General features: G+C 44.7%; 1 protein-coding gene and 1 long non-coding RNA gene across 7 annotated transcripts in view; one reads left to right on the top strand and one right to left on the bottom strand.

Annotated features, from left to right (window-relative positions):
• The window catches only part of LOC147021794 (uncharacterized), a 28271-nt gene extending 25043 nt beyond the window's left edge, over positions 1 to 3228 (bottom strand). Inside the window, exon 1 of one of the 6 annotated variants that reach the window (XR_015060930.1) lies at positions 3083 to 3228. This is a non-coding gene — a long non-coding RNA (uncharacterized LOC147021794). Of the gene's footprint in view, positions 1 to 1947; positions 2042 to 2133; positions 2214 to 2387; positions 2503 to 3082 lie in introns of those variants that run through there. The other 5 variants (XR_015060934.1, XR_015060931.1, XR_015060933.1 and 2 more) reach the window with 5 other exon arrangements.
• Positions 2737 to 17859, top strand: part of LOC147021793 (trafficking kinesin-binding protein 1-like) — a 178422-nt gene continuing 163299 nt past the window's right edge. Inside the window, 3 exon segments of the mRNA XM_085892158.1 lie at positions 2737 to 2927; positions 2929 to 3007; positions 3009 to 3053. Of these exon segments, the coding sequence (XP_085748284.1) occupies positions 2902 to 2927; positions 2929 to 3007; positions 3009 to 3053 (150 nt within the window). The 5' untranslated portion in view covers positions 2737 to 2901.

Raw genomic sequence — 17859 nt, 5'->3', positions numbered from 1 at the left:
AGCAACAAGACTAAGCTGTTTCACTTCCTTGCGGAAAAGATGTGTGAAGCACAGACGACAAGCACAGTCATTGTCACAAAAGGAGAAGATGCCATTAGCAACACAAGGAAGTCACTGGATGCTGTGTCTCCATGTTGTCATGAAGAAGCTGACACTCAAATATTTGTGCACGCCAGGGATACAACGACGGATGGTAGCAAGTCCATTATCATTAAGGCTAATGACACAGACGTACTAGTCATAGCAATATCTGTACTGCCATCCCTACAGGAACTAGGTCTTGAGAACATGTGGATTGCCTTTGGCCAAGGAGCCAAGGCACGATGGATTCCAGTCCATGAGGTAGTTTCTGCAATAGGGCCTGAGAAAGCGAGAGGGATCCCATACTTCCATGCGTTCACTGGATGTGACGTCGTGTCTGCCTTCCGCGGTAAAGGGAAAAAAACTGCATGGCAGACTTGGAACGTATTTGATGATGTTTCTGAAACATTCACCAACCTCAGCCAGCATCCAACATTGATTTGTGATCTTGACTTTTTTGAATTTTTTTTTTTTCAAATTTTTCAAAATTTGGATTTTCAAATGGCCAATCAGGCAGATTTGATTAGAATCCCCTGGAGAACAAATGTGCCAAATTCGATGCTTGTATCATCATTTGCACTCAAAAATTGCTGTTATCTGCCCCACTACTTCGCACCATCGTGTGGACGAGTCCACTGACGTGACCAATGAGGGGTGTTGTGTTCACAATAGTAGACGCTGACACGCATATCCAGGTACAGGATATATGCCTCTGTTGTCAACACCCCTCGTTGCTCGTTTGTGGACTCGTCTACCCGACGGTTCTGAGAGCCCATGCATTTCGTCAGTGCCGTCTCCGCCGGGATCAATGGTCTCGATTTTATCATCGTATCACTAACTTTGCTTTACGACAAAGCGAGTGTCATGGGAGCTCCGAAAATAGAGGAGCATTACAGACTTATTTTCGTCTGTCAGTGCGACAGACCATTCTCGAATTGTGGCGTCATGCGTTTCCGATAGTCACGTGCTTCCGCTCCAGCGATATGACGTCACATACAAACACGGAAGCAAGCAGAAAGCCGACACGTCGCTCCATTTTACACTGTTTCGAGAACGATGTTTCGAGTGAAGGTAAAATATGTTGATTTTTATATTAGCTAGTACGTGGCCTTACGTGCAAAAAAAAAATATATATATATATATAAAACTTTCAAACCGAGTGCCAGAAACAACAACCACACAGGCTGTTCATTCGCTCTCGTGTTGCCGTACGTGCAGAAAAAAAAACTTTCAAACAACCACAGTCCGTTGCTTCGCTCTCGTAAACGACGACTGGATTTGGGCATTGTGTTTATCTATAAATGTGCATAAGAAATCGAGAAATTAATTATTGGAATACAGAAAGTCATCACTATCCGGAAGTCCGTACGTTGTAACCCGTAATGGGGAGCGCGGCTGAGGATCTCTTCCCCATCGGCCACGCCTACGCAGCAATGTGTCCTGTCATTGGTTGGTAAATAAATGGCGGCAGCAACGTGTCATGTCATTGGTTGGTAAATAAATGGCCATAACCTGGGAAGCACTTGGCCGATTAATATCAAACCTTGAAAAGGCACATCCTCAGGTCCCCAGAAATATACCTGACAAGTTTCAATTAGATCGGACCAGTGGTTGTCGAGAAACAGCGGTCACACACACACAGACACACACACACACACACACACACACACACACACACACACACACACACACACACACACACACACACACACACACACACACACACACACACACACACACACACACACACACACACACACACACACACACATTGCTGGAATTATAGATAGATAATATAAATACAATAGTTTTTTTTTTGACTATTCCCGAAAACTTGAAAACTCCACGTGACATTCCATGTATTACCAAGGACGCTCATTTGTGAATGGACAGTGAGGATCCGTTACTCTGTTGAACAGAACAAACCGCGCTCGTACGACGCGACCGATCGCTTATCCTCGGTTTGCGCTTCGCGAGCGCAGGGTAATAAAATAAAATAAAATAAAATAAAATTAAATAAAATTAAATTAAATTAAATTTTAAAAAAAAAACCCGCTTTCGATTCCCACCAACCCGTTCTTCGCCGCCTCCAACTTGCCGTGTCCGCGGTAATAAATAAATAAATAAATAAATAAAAAAAACCCCACAAAAAAACAACAACCGGAAACGCATGTGTGCATTGCTGCCTTGTTGCTGTGGCGTTTGAAAGAGAGGCAACCCTTAAAATCCAAAGTCTCGAGTCGAATCGCCGATCGAGGCCTTTTTCAAGGAACGTCGACAAACGTACAAGGCAATACATTCTGTACCTCAATCCAAAGTTCCCGCTGGTGCAAACGTCACGACGTAAGAAGCGCCTTGTCAACACGTAATGACGTAACGACGCCTGGCGAGTACAGTACCGACGAGTGTGCTCTATCGATCGAATGCAGAAATAACGTAATGACGTAAACGACGCCGCGCGAGCACAGCATCGACGGGTGTGCTCCATCGATCAAACGCAGAAATAACGTAATGACGTAACGACGCCGCGCGAGCACAGTATCGACGAGTGTGCTCATCGATCGAACGCAGAAATAACGTGATGACGTAACGACGCCGCGCGAGCACAATTCCGACGGGTGTGCTCATCGATCAAACGCAGAAATAACGTGATGACGTAATGACGCAACGGCCAAGCGCGGGTTCCCTCTCGCTCTCTGGTTCTCTTTCTCCCGCCCTCTCACTTGTCCCGTGTGACGTCCGGCAAGGACACGGATGTAACTGTACCGAACGGCCAAAGGTGTTCGTGAGGCCGCTTCGCTCTTTCACCCGAACAGCTTTATGGTAGCGAATCGCGACTCGCAGCCCCAGCGTTGCTTCGCTTCCACTCGGATTGATCGGACCAGAGCGGCGGCAGTCCGTGTTTTCCGGCCGCTGCACCCCCGGCTCTCCCCTGTGAGGAGCCCGGTGAGCCCGACCCCTTCGTCGCTCGGGTAAGAATTCCGCCATTCGCACCACGTACCCGGTCGCCGCCTCCCTTGCGTCTTGTGTGGGACACGAGGTGGACACTGACGGGAGCACACGTGGGCCAGGTGGACAGAGAGACGCAGAAGGCTCGAGCTCCGATCACGTGACACGATTCCAACTTTGGGCACCGCTTGATGGAATAAGTTTTTTTTTTTTCTTACTCTCTCTCTTTAATTGGTGATTGAATGACGGGCTCGCTCGCCGCGCCTTTTCCCAATTACTAAACTCGGTAAAGTGTAAAATTAACAACATTCGGGTTCAGGTTGATGAATTGATCATTGCTTCCCGAGCCGTCTACAAATGATGTACGCACGTGCTGTGTTAACCTGTCAAGGTCAGCACGACCATCCATCCTTCTGTCGCCTCCTCCATCCTGTTGCTGGCTTGCACTTCCCAGAAAGGAAAACTTCCATGTTTGTCTAAAAATATCGTTTGGTTCCATTTGGATTTTCTCCATCATGTACACACGGTAAAGCATTCTGAAAGCTGTTTGAGTGTTGTTTCAGAGCGACAGCAAAGTTAATGGTATACCACGCACGGTATTATAGAGCTCTGTGCCGGTGGGTCACGTCAAAGTGACCGCAATGGTCAACTGTTTTGACAACCCCCCCCCCCACCCCTGCAAGATCTCACGTCTAAAAGGGACCAAATAGTCCCTTAATTAGGTACGTAGGGAAAATTTTCAATATCTCCAAAAGGTTTTAATTTTCATTCTATCAGATAGTTCATGGAAAAAGAAACATTTCGGTCTTTGAATCATTGAAATCTTTTCAGTCGAACCAGAGATATTATATTTTTAGTAATTACGAAATCCGGGCTTAATTACATTAAGACAATGGGAAAAAGTTGTCACAGTTTTTTTCAAGAAAATTAGAAAAACCATCTGGAAAAGTTATTTTAATCAACAAGTTGTGGTCAGAATCATTTAAATTTCCCACTTTTCCCCCGCGTCCAATACTGGCTTGATGACGTCATTAACCAGCGTGTCTCCCGACTTTTGGGCAAGAAAACCGATATCGAGCACGTCAGTAGCGCGAAAACTCTGAACATTTCTGAAAGAAAAAAGCCTGAAAAAGCCATAAGACAGCACTAAAACTTGATTAGGTTTGTACTGACCTAATCCTACCTACCTACCTTAATGGGCCCTCCGTAACCACCAAATGAAGCGGCCACTGCTGCCAGAATATATGTAATACAGAAGGAATACTGGCATGGGAAAGGAAACAAAATAAGCAATCACATATGTAACATATCAACAATGATAACCCCTGAACCCTCTCCCGATATGACGAATGAATGGGAATCCTGAAATATCCTTTGCCTTAAGACCTCACACACACCACATGAGAGAGTCAAAGTGGGTACAGACAGGACTGAAGAGAATTGCGGGCAAACCCGATGCAAAGTCGTATAAACGGGTCCTGCCAGACCGGCAGCTCCTAAGCAAGATATGTCTGCCATGGAATAGCTACTGTATTATATGCATTACTAACCCCCTCGGAGCCATTTTAACAACACACACACACACACACACACACACACACACACACACACACACACACACACACACACACACACACACACACACACACACACACACACACACACACACACACACACACACACACACACACACACACACACACACATACACATACACATACACATACACATACACATACACATACACATACACATACACATACACATACACATACACATACACATACACATACACATACACATACACATACACATACACATACACACACACCAATTGGCCACTTTCAGGAAACTCCGTCATGTCCTGGGCACTCTGGGTACCAGCGACGTTGCAGCAATGGCGCTGCATTTCTCACTGCACTCAGCAGGGAATTTTTTTTTCAGGAGGAATTTCCTCTTCCCCATGATTGCCAACCTATCGCGATTGTCCGTGCTCTGTCGTTTTACATGTTGAACATCAAGCACGGAAGTAGCATGTACCCTTTTTTCAGTATTTGGGATGACTCGGCCAGGGTTTTAACCTCTGACTTCACATACTCGGAGCGTATTCTCGAACCATCACACCACCGAGCCTGGTCAAATAGATGTTCTTTTTTACTTGTCTTGAATCTTCCTTTTGTACCATAATGAAAATGTATCAATGTAAATGAGCTACAGGGTGATTGGACCTATTTTACTTGTCTTGACAATCTAACAATTTAGTTAACCTGTTTATCCCGTGCACAAGTGCTTAACACATTGCAGAACCTGAAAGGTAAATCGTAAAGTTCATGGTCCATTAAAATAACACTGGACTCCTGGGATCTTTGGAGATGGCCTGATGTCAAAGGTGTCAGGAGACACTGGAAGATCTCAATGCCACTCATTCCAGGAGGAAAGTAAGGAAACTATTTACACATCTCAGAGCAGTTACCCCTGCTCAACATCAACCACCCAAAGTAATAGCGAATGCTGTTGCTTCGAAGATGCTCCTCAAACTCTATGATTGACTCAACCAAAGAAGTAAGATGTAAAGTTTGCATTAAGGAGCTTTCTGATACCATTTCATCATCTCCACCATCCCTTCTTTCTTCTCCCTGCACCACATCTGATGCAGATGTGTGCCTCTCATCCACTGTAGCAATAAAAGTAGCAGGAATAGAAGGTACTACCCTGATTTCATGAATACGTTAGGACCGCTTGGATGTGACTGATTGGCTTCCCTCATGAATGCCCACGTCACTGGTATGATACCTTCCATCGAGAGAGAAGAAAATGTCATTGCCATTCTCAAGTCAGGGAAACCTGCTGCTGGCCCATCAAGCATCGGCCGATATCTTTTCGAGCGCTCCCTCCTGGCCAGGGTTAAGCCATTGGTGGAGCATGATTTTTCAAACGAACAAGCTGGCTTTAGTCCTGGTAGAAGTTGTGTTGATCAAGTACAGGTATACCTCGATTTGCGTTGCCTCAATTTATGTTGATTTGAAGTTGCATCGTCCATCAATGTGTACCCATGCTTTGAATTACGCGTCTTTACATCGAAGTTACGTCGCTCATGCCAGGCTTTTTCTGTCGTCAATTTTCCTGAACCACCCAATCTTACTCCGACACATTGAGTTCGTGAACATTATGAAGCACGCAGGCTCTCACACAGCGACACGTGGTTTGCCGTTTCAAGACGTGTATGCATTGAAGTGCGACGGAGGTTTTGTACAGTGAGTGCAACATCACATTTCAATGACAACACAGCAAACCGTGCTGCTGTGCGTGGGCCGGAAGCCTTCGAACAGTGTTGCCAGATCTGAAAAATGGAAATATCGTGTTGGAAGCTCAAAATTGTCGAACATTGTCAAATCTTTGCAAAATGATGACATTTTACTCACAAATTTTATTTAACATCCATCACATCTCAATGATGACGTGTCAACTACAAACCGTGCGTGACTGTGCCGTGCCTGTGTGCGTGCCGGCAAAGGCAAGCTTCGTGGATGGAAGAACATTTCTGCATTCTGTGCCCCATGCCCTTATCGGGTTGTACCTGTACCAGTTGTCCTGTAGAGAATATTCCAGTACCGAATATAAATTTAGACCGATTAGCCGGCACCGCAGTCGAACACTACGCCGCCATGACCATTGTTAATCCTGTATTGATATTCTTTATCATTGTCCACGTAAAACATGGAAATTTTCCTTCCACTGGCAATTTAATTCAAATTGAAATTCAATTGACTGGGCGGCTCAGGAAAATCGGCGACTGAGAAGCCAAAGCAAGTGACTTGAACTTCAGTGTGTAAAGTGCACTGTACTCGATTCTGCATTTGTGCTGTTCAGATGTACTGTCCTTCACAAATATTCATCATGAGTTCTAAGCGTGCTAGTGGTGATAAGAATGAGCCTGTGGTGAAGAAAGTGCATAAAACTGTAAATCTGGAGGTGAAATTGGATGTTATACGAGGAATGGTGAGTGGTGATCGTGCTGTTGGTTGGTCGGCACTTAGGAATGCCTCCAACAAATGTAAGTACAACTTATAAAAATGCAGAACAAATTCGTGAAAGTGCAAAATGTGCACCGCCATTACCATCCAAGTTAATTATGAAGCGAAGAACTCTTACATGGAAAAGATTGAGCGTATTGTTACGGATCTGGAAACCATTTGCATTCAACATACAGATGTCCAAAAAGTCAGTTGTGTCGTTAAGTATGTGTGTAGTCAGATCCCCTTCCCTGTTGTCGAGTGGGAGAATCAAAGGTGTGCATTGCGATTTCTTTTTCGTTAGATTATTAAATCTTTACATCCAACGAACCCTCCAACGAACAACCAACAACCATTCCATTCCCCATCACGATCCACTACCCACCCACTGTCTACAAGCAATCTGACTTGCCAAGGCAGGGTCTTGCAGCCGTTCCTTGCCGCTTCCACCAACGTTCCTTCCACAAACGTTGTAACTCTTGCACAACGACCTGTGCAACATTGATACTGTTACTCGTCAAGTATGAACCCGCGTGGAAGACTGGCTGGGGTTTCTCGGTAGGGGCTGTTGCAGCATTGATACTGTTACTCATCGAGTGTCGGCCCGCGTGGAGGAGTGGCTGGGGTTTCCCGTCAAGGACTAAGGCCCCGCCCCGGAAGGGTGGGCCGTAGGATCTGTCCAATCAGAGGCGGACAGCGAGGTGTGTTCATCAAGGCCCCTCCCTGCTGAGGGAGGACCATAAATTCCCGAGCACTCTCTGAGGAAGGTGGTCGTTTTGAGGTCTTGGAGAGTCTTTTTGGGGTCTTGGAGAGTCTTTTAAAAGTTCTTTTGAAGAGTTTTTGGTGGGTGTGGAGGCGGCGAACGTGTCTCTGCTGGCCCTCTACGAGGAAGGGAAGAGCGACCCCGACCCGCCTCCGTGGACCCCGGCCATTCACCACCCGAGCTCCACCATGAACCTTGAGTCCCACATGTGCGACTGGGGACCAAACCAGTGACCATTGTCAGGTGCCACATCATGGAGCATGCCCTTCCTCCGATGGTCAGGTACACCACCGAACTCTGGCCCCCAGCTTGTCTCTCTCCACGGCTGTGAGGGTCCAATAGAGACTCTGGGTTTCTTTTCATTTTGTGTGTGTGTGTGTGTGTGTGTGTGTGTGTCTGCGTGTGGGCCCGTCTTTAAGTAGAACTGAATAAGTGTTTTTGGATCATTGTAAATACTTCTTGCATATTCGCGTTAAGTCTTGCTTTGTGTCTTCATTTACTGTAAATAAAACTTGTAAGAAATGTTGCCAGTTCGTTTCTGTCCCTTCTTGCATTGGTCCAGCATGGTTCGGATCTGAATTTAGGTGGGGGTTTATCCCAGATAATCCGTTCATTCCAGCCGGCATAGCTTTGGCAGTTTCCGCTCGGCTGCACCCGAACCGGAGTTGGTAGTCGGTCGTTGGAACTCTACCTCAGTCGGTATAGTGACCCGGTTCGAGCAAGATGTGCCGAGGGCGAGGTTTCCCCGGTAGTCAAAATTACTTAGTTAATTAGGAAAATTGGTAAAAACAAATTGACCCTATGCTACGCGGTTGAGATATTGGCGACCACGGTCAGTTAAACGACCCGCCGGCTCGCGGAGTTATCCGAGCGACAGCCTACAATTCCGGGGAGTTTGGTGGGAGACGACGCAAACCTCCCCCACCTAGTGGTCGTTCTCGCCACCGACCCCCGGCCCACAACAGTATGCTGGACATGTGGATTGAGGACCTCAATAGAAAGAGGATGCCTGTGATGTAAGCAATCACACAGCAGGAAGCTAAAAGTCTATATATGATGACTTAAAAAGGAGAGTGAGAGTTCCGTTTCCGCTGCCATCGCAAAAGCGACCTTTACTGCAAGCCGTGGCTGATTTATTAGGTTTCTGTGTGTGTACGGATAGGATGGCCTAGATGTATGCACTGTTAAGATGGGTGTTCTGTCTGCTAGCATTAGTTGATGGATGCTAAAGATCCTCACGGTGTCTTTCACGAAGAATAGGAGGGTCATCCCCAACACCCTTAACGGATTACAAATACCTGCCTGGACTACAAATAGCAAGCCTTCCATCCTTATTCATCTGATCATAACTCATCTCTCACTCACTCACTCACTCTCTCCCCCCTTTCCCGACCACGACCACAGCATATTTTACACAGTCGTTTACTGCATTGTACTTTAATATAATTATTTCATTTCAATTTTTTTCTGTCAAAATATGGGTTTGACTGAGTGTTTAAGCCAAAAAGGTAATATTGTAGGTGAAAATTATGACGTCCCCATCCCCATCTCCCACACAGCTTTACTTCATTGCTGTATTTCTTATTGAAAAAAAAAAGATTTGATTTAAGTCATTTTGATTTTAGTCACAGTTTTCAAGAACACATCCTCGATGTAAATCGAGGTATACCTGTACTCTCACTACCACTCCATGCACATATTGAGACTGGTTACCGGCATGTGCGTGAGACACCTGTTGCACTCGATCATTGACCCCTCACTTCAGCATATAACACTGTCTGGCAATATCGACTGCTACTGAAAGTTTCTAAAGCTGTTCCAATGCCAGACCACAATGCGGCCCTTTCCATCAATGCTCAGCAACCACACGTATCGGGTTTCTCTCGGACACCAGACAAGCTCTACAAGGACCCTGAATGATGCCCCCCCCCCGAAGGCTTTATCTTAACTCCAATCCTCCCCAACATGTATTTATTGTGACATGCCCTGCACCACATGCCATTAATTTGCATGTGCATGTGACCTTGCTCTTTCTACCTCGACAACCAGCCTTAAGGATTTAAACAACACTGATGATTTCGGATTGATGGATCAATTCTTCACTTATTGGCTCTGCTGTTTAAATCCATCTAAGACGACTTATCACTGCTATCCACCTCAGCAACAAACTGGCAAATCGTGCCTTATAGGTTTTCTTCTGTGGCAAACCAGTCAATAATCAACCATACCCTAAGTACCTTGGTGTATGCCTGGTGTTGGCGCAGTGGTAAGGGCAGTGGCTTGGGACCCAAGAGGTCCTGAGTTCAAGCCCCGTTGGGACACTGAATTAATATATGTATGTATATATATATATATATATATATATATATATATATAATGTGTATATATATATATATATATATATGTGTATATATATATATAATGTGTATATATATAATGTGTATATATATATAATGTGTATATATATATATATATATATATATATATAATGTGTATATATATATATATATATATATATATATATAATGTGTATATATATATATATATATATATATATATATGTATATATATATATATATATATAAACCAAGTCGAAAACACCAGGGGGTTGACTCAGCCTGCCATCCTTCCGAGGTCGGCGAAATGAGCACCAGTTGTACTGGGCCCGGTGTATGCCCCGGTTAGAATAGGTGTACCATATCCCTGTGTGTCGTAAGAGGCGACCAGGGTTGCGTCAGGAAGGGCATCCGGCGTAAAAACCTATGCCAAATCAGTATGCGGACAACAAAACGACTGCCCATACGGGAGCGGTGGGGGCCCGGGATACCAACGACCGCCACCGGTACCGGTGGTCAGCAGGGTACCAGTGGAAATTGTGCTACTGCTGGGCGAAGGAGGAGAAGGAGACGGGGAAGGCGAGTCCGGAGGCAGTGGGAGAGGGGGGAAGGGTAGAAGTGTGGAGGTGAGAGTTGGAACTCTGAATGTTGGGACGATGACTGGCAAAGGGCGAGAGTTGGCTGATATGATGGAGAGAAGAAAGGTGGACATACTGTGTGTACAAGAGACCAAGTGGATGGGGAGTAAGGCGAGGAGCATTGGAGGTGGTTTCAAACTGTTCTACCATGGTGTGGATGGGAGGAGAAATGGTGTCGGGATAATCCTGAAGGAAGATCATGTCAAGAGGGTATTGGAGGTGAGGAGGGTGTCTGACCGAGTGATGAGTGTGAAGTTGGAAATTGAAGGGGTGATGATGAATGTCATCAGTGCATATGCCCCACATATGGGGTGTGAGATGGAATATAAAGAAGATTTCTGGAGTGAGTTAGATGAAGTGGTGGAGAGTGTATCCAAGGATGAAAGAGTGGTGATTGGAGCAGATTTCAATGGACATGTTGGGGAAGGGAATAAAGAGGATGAGGAGGTGATGGGGAGGTACGGTCTCAACAAGAGAAATGTGGAAGGGCAAATGGTGGTAGAGTTTGCAAAAAGAATGGAAATGGCAGTGGTAAACACGTATTTCAAGAAGAAGGAGGAACACAGGGTGACATACAAGAGTGGAGGAAAGTGGCACACAGGTGGATTACATCTTAAGTAGGAGATGCAACCTGAAAGAGATTAGTGACTGTAAGGTTGTGGCAGGGGAGAGTGTAGCTCGACAGCATCGATTGGTGGTCTGTAGGATGACTTTAGAGGTGAGGTTGAGGAAGAGAGTGAGGGCTGAACCAAGGACCAGATGGTGGAAGCTGAAGGAGGAAGACTGTTGCATGAAATTTAGGGAGGAGGTGAGACAGGCGTTGGATGGTGGTAAAGATGGGTGGGATGATTGGGCAACGACAGCAGAAGTTGTGAGGGAGATAGCTAGGAAGGTACTTGGTGTGACATCTGGACAGAGGAAGGAAGATAAGGAGACTTGGTGGTGGAATGAGGAAGTACAGGAAAGTATAAGGAAGAAGGGGTTGGCGAAAAAGAAGTGGGATAGTCAGAGAGATGAAGAAAGTCGGCAGGAGTACAAGGAGTGGCGTCGAAAGGCAAAAAGAGAGGTGGCAAAGGCCAAGGAAAAGGCATATGACGAGCTGTATGAGAAGTTGGATACAAAAGAAGGGGAAAAGGATTTATACCGATTGGCAAGACAGAGGGACCGAGCTGGGAAGGATGTGCTGTAGGTTAGGGTGATAAAGGACGTAAATGGGAATGTGCTGACGAGCGAGGAGAGTGTGTTGAGAAGGTGGATGGAGTACTTTGAGGAGCTGATGAATGAAGAAAAATGAGAGAGAGAGAAGGTTGGAAGAGGTGGAGATAGTGAATCTGGAAGTGGGGTGGATCAGTAAGGATGAAGTGAGGACTGCTATGAAGAAGATGAAAAGTGGAAAGGCGGTTGGCCCAGATGGTATACCAGTGGAGGCATGGAAGTGCTTAGAGAGAGATGGCAGTGGGGGTTGTTAACCAGATTGTTTAATAAAGTCTTGGAAAGTGAGAGGATGCCGGAGGAGTGGAGATTAAGTGTGCTGGTTCCGATTTTCAAGAATAAGGGTGATGTGCAGAGCTGTGGAAATTACAGAGGGATAAAGTTGTTAAGCCACACCATGAAGTTGTGGGAAAGAGTAGTGGAAGCTCGGTTGAGAGGAGAGGTGATGATCTGTGAGCAGCAATATGGGTTTATGCCAGGAAAGAGCACCACTGATGCGATGTTTGCTTTGAGAATGTTGATGGAGAAGTATAGGGAAGGCCAGAAAGAGTTACATTGTGTGTTTGTGGATTTAGAGAAAGCTTATGATAGGGTGCCAAGAGAGGAGTTGTGGTATTGTATGAGGAAGTCGGGAGTGTTGGAGAAGTATGTGAGGATCGTGCAGGATATGTATGAGGACAGTATGACAGCGGTGAGGTGTGCGGTAGGAATGACGGACCAGTTTAAGGTTAAAGTGGGATTGCACCAAGGATCGACTCTGAGCCCTTTCCTGTTTGCAATGGTGATGGACAGGTTGACGGACGAGATCAGACTGAGTTCTCCATGGACCATGATGTTCGCGGGATGACATCATGATCTGTAGGGAGAGTAGGGAGCAGGCTGAATCGAGCCTTGAGAGGTGGAGGTACGCACTGGAGAGAAGGGGAATGTTAGACAGTAGGAGTAAGACGGAGTACATGTGCGTAAATGAGAGGGAGGGTGGTGGTATGGTGCAGTTGCAAGGAGTTGGAGGTGGGGAAGGTGGATTGGTTTAAATACTTGGGATCAACTGTCCAAAGTAACGGAGAGTGTGGGAGAGAAGTGAAAAAGAGAGTGCAGGCAGGATGGAGTGGGTGGAGAGAAGAGTTGCAGGAGTGATTTGTGACAGAAGGGTAGCTGCAAGAGTGAAGGGGAAAGTATACAAGACGGTAGTGAGACCAGCTATGTTGTATGGTTTGGAGGCGGTGGCGCTAACAAAAAGACAGGAAGCAGAGCTGGAGGTGGCAGAGTTAAAGATGCTGCGATTCTCGTTGGGAGTGACGAGGATGGATAGGATAAGAAATGAGTGTATTAGAGGGACAGCGCAGGTAGGACGGTTTGGAAACAAAGTGAGAGAGGCGAGATTGAGATGGTTTGGACATGTGCACAGGAGGGAAACGGAGTATATCGGGAGAAGGATGTTGAAGATGGAGCCGCCAGGCAGGAGGAGAAGAGGAAGGTCAAAGAAGAGGTTCATGGATGCGGTGAGGGCGGACATGCGGGTGGTTGGAGTGTCAATGGAAGATGTGGAGGATAGAGAGAAATGGAGACAGTTGGTCCGCTGTGGCGACCCCTAAAGGGAGCAAGCCGAAAGAGGAAGAAGAAGACCCTAAGTACCTTGGTGTCACACTGGACAGGAGCCTGACATACTCAGAGCATCTTACAGAGTTAGTGAGAAGATAAAAACCATAGTTCGCATCACCCAGAAACCAGCAGACACCAGTTGTAGTCTAGCATGTGTAGTCTCTTCACAGCGAGGGTGAGCTTTGTCCTCTACAGCAGAATACTGCTCTCCTTTTGTGGGGTATAAAGCAGCCACACCAAGCATTTGGACAAAATCCTGAACACATCAATGTGGATAATCAGTGGGGAGCAGAGATCACACCCATATAATGTCTTACAGTACTGTCTAATACCCAACCTCATGGCATTCGTTGAAAAGCCAGAATGCGGTGAGAATGTGACTGTATTGAAGCCAGTCTTGAACTGCCCATTCACGAGGACTCGCAAAACCTTCCAAACACACACCTCAGATTTCACAAAGCATTCTGGGCTTCTCCAAAGCTATTGAGTGATTCAGGCTTGGACTGCATATAGGAGTGGCATGGTCCATCAGGCAGACACCAGCAATCCCACAGAGCAGCCTGAGCGTGCCAGGATTAGACCTCCCCCGAAAAGTGGACCACGCTAAACCGAATCTGCATTTTCCATGCGAGGGTATCACACCAACTTCATAAGTGAGAATTTACCTCGACCAAACTATGCATCACATTGTGAACGACTATGAACGAAGAAACTTCAACTAAGGATTGAAGGCAAACCTCCAGATACAGATGTGCCATCATTTGGCTACTGGCTGATTTAGACTTGAACCTGTGAGCCACTATTTGGCAGTTGAAGCAGAAGAAGAAGAAGAAGAAGAAGAAGAAGATTAAAAGAACAGCAAACTCTTACTTCAAAAACTGCGAGTTTCTTTATCTGATCAATTTCAAGAAGCCTCAACTACCTTGCATTTTGATTGTTTCTTGGGGCCGCAGCACCTTTTCTCTACCACATGTTTCTTACCATCAAGCTTATCGGTTACACCGACTTAAGGATGTAACGAACTCGTATATGGCAACAGGCACTGCTTCGTTTCCTCGACTCAAGACAGCATGTGATTACAGACCAGAGAAGTGAAAATTGGATGATAAAGCAAATGTAAAGTGAGCAGCCTACGCTAAATGGTGAATGTACCTGCTACAAAATCGGCCTTCTGCAGGAGCGGAGCGGAGCGGAGTTGGTGTTTGTGTTCGAGCACACACATCACTGAAATACCACCTTGCAGCCTGATGTATCTTTGCTCTTGAGGAGAATTGCATTTCAGGACAATGTACACCGTGAATCATTAGTTGGAGGGTGTTTCCTTTTTATATAAATTAAAGAATGGTGTCTGTACCTTTGTGTATCATGTTTCCTCTCCTCTATTTCACCGCTTTGTGCATCGTCACCAAACTCTGCAGGTAAAATCAACAATGTCTTGCAGTTCTGCTTATAACATCTAAACTTGCTTCCACCTGTTATTCCGTTCAACTCAATCAAAGGTCGACTTTTCTCAAAGCGTTCGCCATGCTGGATGACATCATGGTGTTCCATTGTGTGGCGCGTCCACCATCACGGGATTGCTGCTAACTACAATCCTTCCGTCCTATTAAATCCCATAGCATCCCGTCACCCGTCCTTGACGGGTATATCTGATCAGTGATAATAAAGGTTGTAACATTTCAGTTAGAATCTCCCAAGTCCACGCTGCTTTCAGTGAAGCAGGGCGCCCAAGATGAGTCGTAAATGTTTCCAGGGTTGAAAATTGACCTTGGACAGCTTTCGGTGAGGGCAGGAATTTGTAAATTTGGCCTGGTACAATGTGGAATGGCCAGATACTCGAATTTTAAAATTGATTCTTCACCTTTGAGAGATGGGACCAAAATGATATTACAGCACGATATTTCAAAAAGTTTTGGACAAACCTCGGCGGATGAGTTGGGTCGGTGGCAAGAGCAAGCATATTCAATTTTGGTTCAGGTCCGGATCCAGATCCGGTGTATCGGTGCGATACAAAATGTAAAGTGTTCACCATGGCGGAGGGAATAACTTGGGTGAAACACGTGGTGAAGTAAAACTTTACTTGACGCAAAGGAAATTATTTTCACTCCACTTGTTTTGTCAAATGGTTTCGAATCGCTTCCTCGGAGGTCGTTTGCCAGTATTTTCCATTGTATGTTTAAAGTTTCTTGGATGTTTCCAAAGTGCGTTTTTTATATATATATATATATATATATGTATATATATATATATATATATATATATATATATATATATATATATATATATATATATATATATATATATATATATTTTACGGTTGTGCGGGCAATCGTGTGCCAGTTATCAGGGATACAATGTGTTTGAATCTTTATATGAACCCTCGTGTGGACTCGTTATTTATCAAAAGGGGTAAATTGCCACCGTCTATTGAACCTAGGGAGCTAAGTTCAGCCTTTTGCATCTGAGCGTAGACGTGGAGTTTATCACGTAGGCCTCCAGCTTGCCCATTGTATGGACCCTGATGAATAGCATGGAGATCGTGCTCACTCCACAGTGCTCAATTTGGGGGATTTGTGGAATTTGTTCCCCAAAGTGTGGCGACAGGCGACGACCTTCACTGGGATTGCAGACCAAGTTTTCTTGTTGTGCATTTCTCTCCGGTGTCAGTTTATTGGATTATCCTTCAATTATGTTCCTGATTCCAGAAAGGCACGCTCATGTCAACAGCTATAAAATAGAGCGTTGCCGAGTTTCTATCTTCTCCTTCGGCCATCTTTCTGTTTCCATTATATAAATAATATACATTTTCCTGAAGATTATTGTTGTTATATGAAGACTTGGTGAGCTCTGCGCACACTCCCACAGTGGCCGCCAATGTATGGTCCTAAATGCTGCTCACGTTGCCAGGCGGCTTGTCTGTCTGCTTTGTCATCTGACTCTTTTCTAAGTTTGTTTTGCAGGGTTAGATGCAATTGGCTTGGAATTATTACAATATGTTAGAACTCGCAATTGTACTTTGAGCACTCATTTCCAGGTAAGCTGTCAAGTCCTATGCTGAGCTAATTGTGGAACAAGACTACACTCGCTCAGAAATGAAGAGTACAAAGTACAGACTATTTGAAGTTGTTCTTGCCCTCCTTTTTGCTTCAGGCTCCATCAACCTATTATGTATGCGAGAGGAGGAAGGGGATGTGAAAGAGGGTGGTGTACTTTTAGGTCGTGTGGTTTTGCACAAATCGCAATGATAACTGTTTGTAACATAATTATAACAATTGACTGTCTTTTTTCGTTTATTAATTTTATTTTTAAATAATTCCATGTATATTTATAATTTGCATTGATATCTCCAATTATATTTTTGTTTTTTCCGCTTGTCTATGAATTTACAACTTGAGTTTTTCTGTTGAGCCGGTTCCATATTGTTTATTGTGATGGGTGGGCCAAAAAAGCATGTTTTGATTAGACTGTAAGAATTATGTTGTACAAGTTGCTTGGAATACTCTTATCCCTCACACAGTGCTCACCATGTCTTTCACTTGGAGTTTTGCTTGAAGTGATGCGTCAATTAGGCAGATGCTCTGACTGCACGCTCCATTCTCTGCACTCTGTGAATCACATTTCATGGATGGACTCCATGGCTTTGTGAACCTGCTCTCCATTCTTCCAATGGATGTATTGTTTTATTTTTTGGGAATTTGGATGTTTGTTGATCCTTAGGGTGATTCAAACCCAAACCCATTCAAAGTATATTCCGTGTTGAATCGTCTTTGGTAACTTATAAAGGAATGTTTAAACTTAGTCCATCGTTAAACTTTGAGGGCCTTTTTCCCCCTCAATTAATAATGTTTTAAATAGTCCGGAAGATATGTGAAAAAAATGTGCCTTTAGTGATACAAGCATGAAATTTGGCACACTGCTAGGGCAGTATCTTACAAAGATTTTTGGATATAGCGACATTCCAGATTCTTCCCAGAGCCAAAATGGCGGCCATTTTACAAAATAGCCGATTTTGTGTTGTACAAGGAGGATACATGTGGATACAACTATATTTAAGAAGCATACCAGTGGTTTTATTTAACTAAATATAGATTCTAGCAAATAAGAAATAGCAAATAAAGGTGACAAAGCATGAATAAACCATTTATTTGGTCATTTTTTTGGTGCATTTTTGCACTTTTGGACGGTTTTCTACAACAAACTCTTCAAAAAACTGTTATCAAGCACCATGGAATGACTGTTGTTCATTTAACACTCTTGAACTCAGA

Source organism: Eptatretus burgeri, chromosome 8 (assembly GCF_056783735.1).
Source record: "Eptatretus burgeri isolate ZD-2024b chromosome 8, Ebu_testis_v1, whole genome shotgun sequence".
Taxonomy (NCBI): domain Eukaryota; kingdom Metazoa; phylum Chordata; class Myxini; order Myxiniformes; family Myxinidae; genus Eptatretus; species Eptatretus burgeri.
Note: the sequence above shows the minus strand (reverse complement) of the source record. Positions and strands in the feature narration are given on the sequence as shown.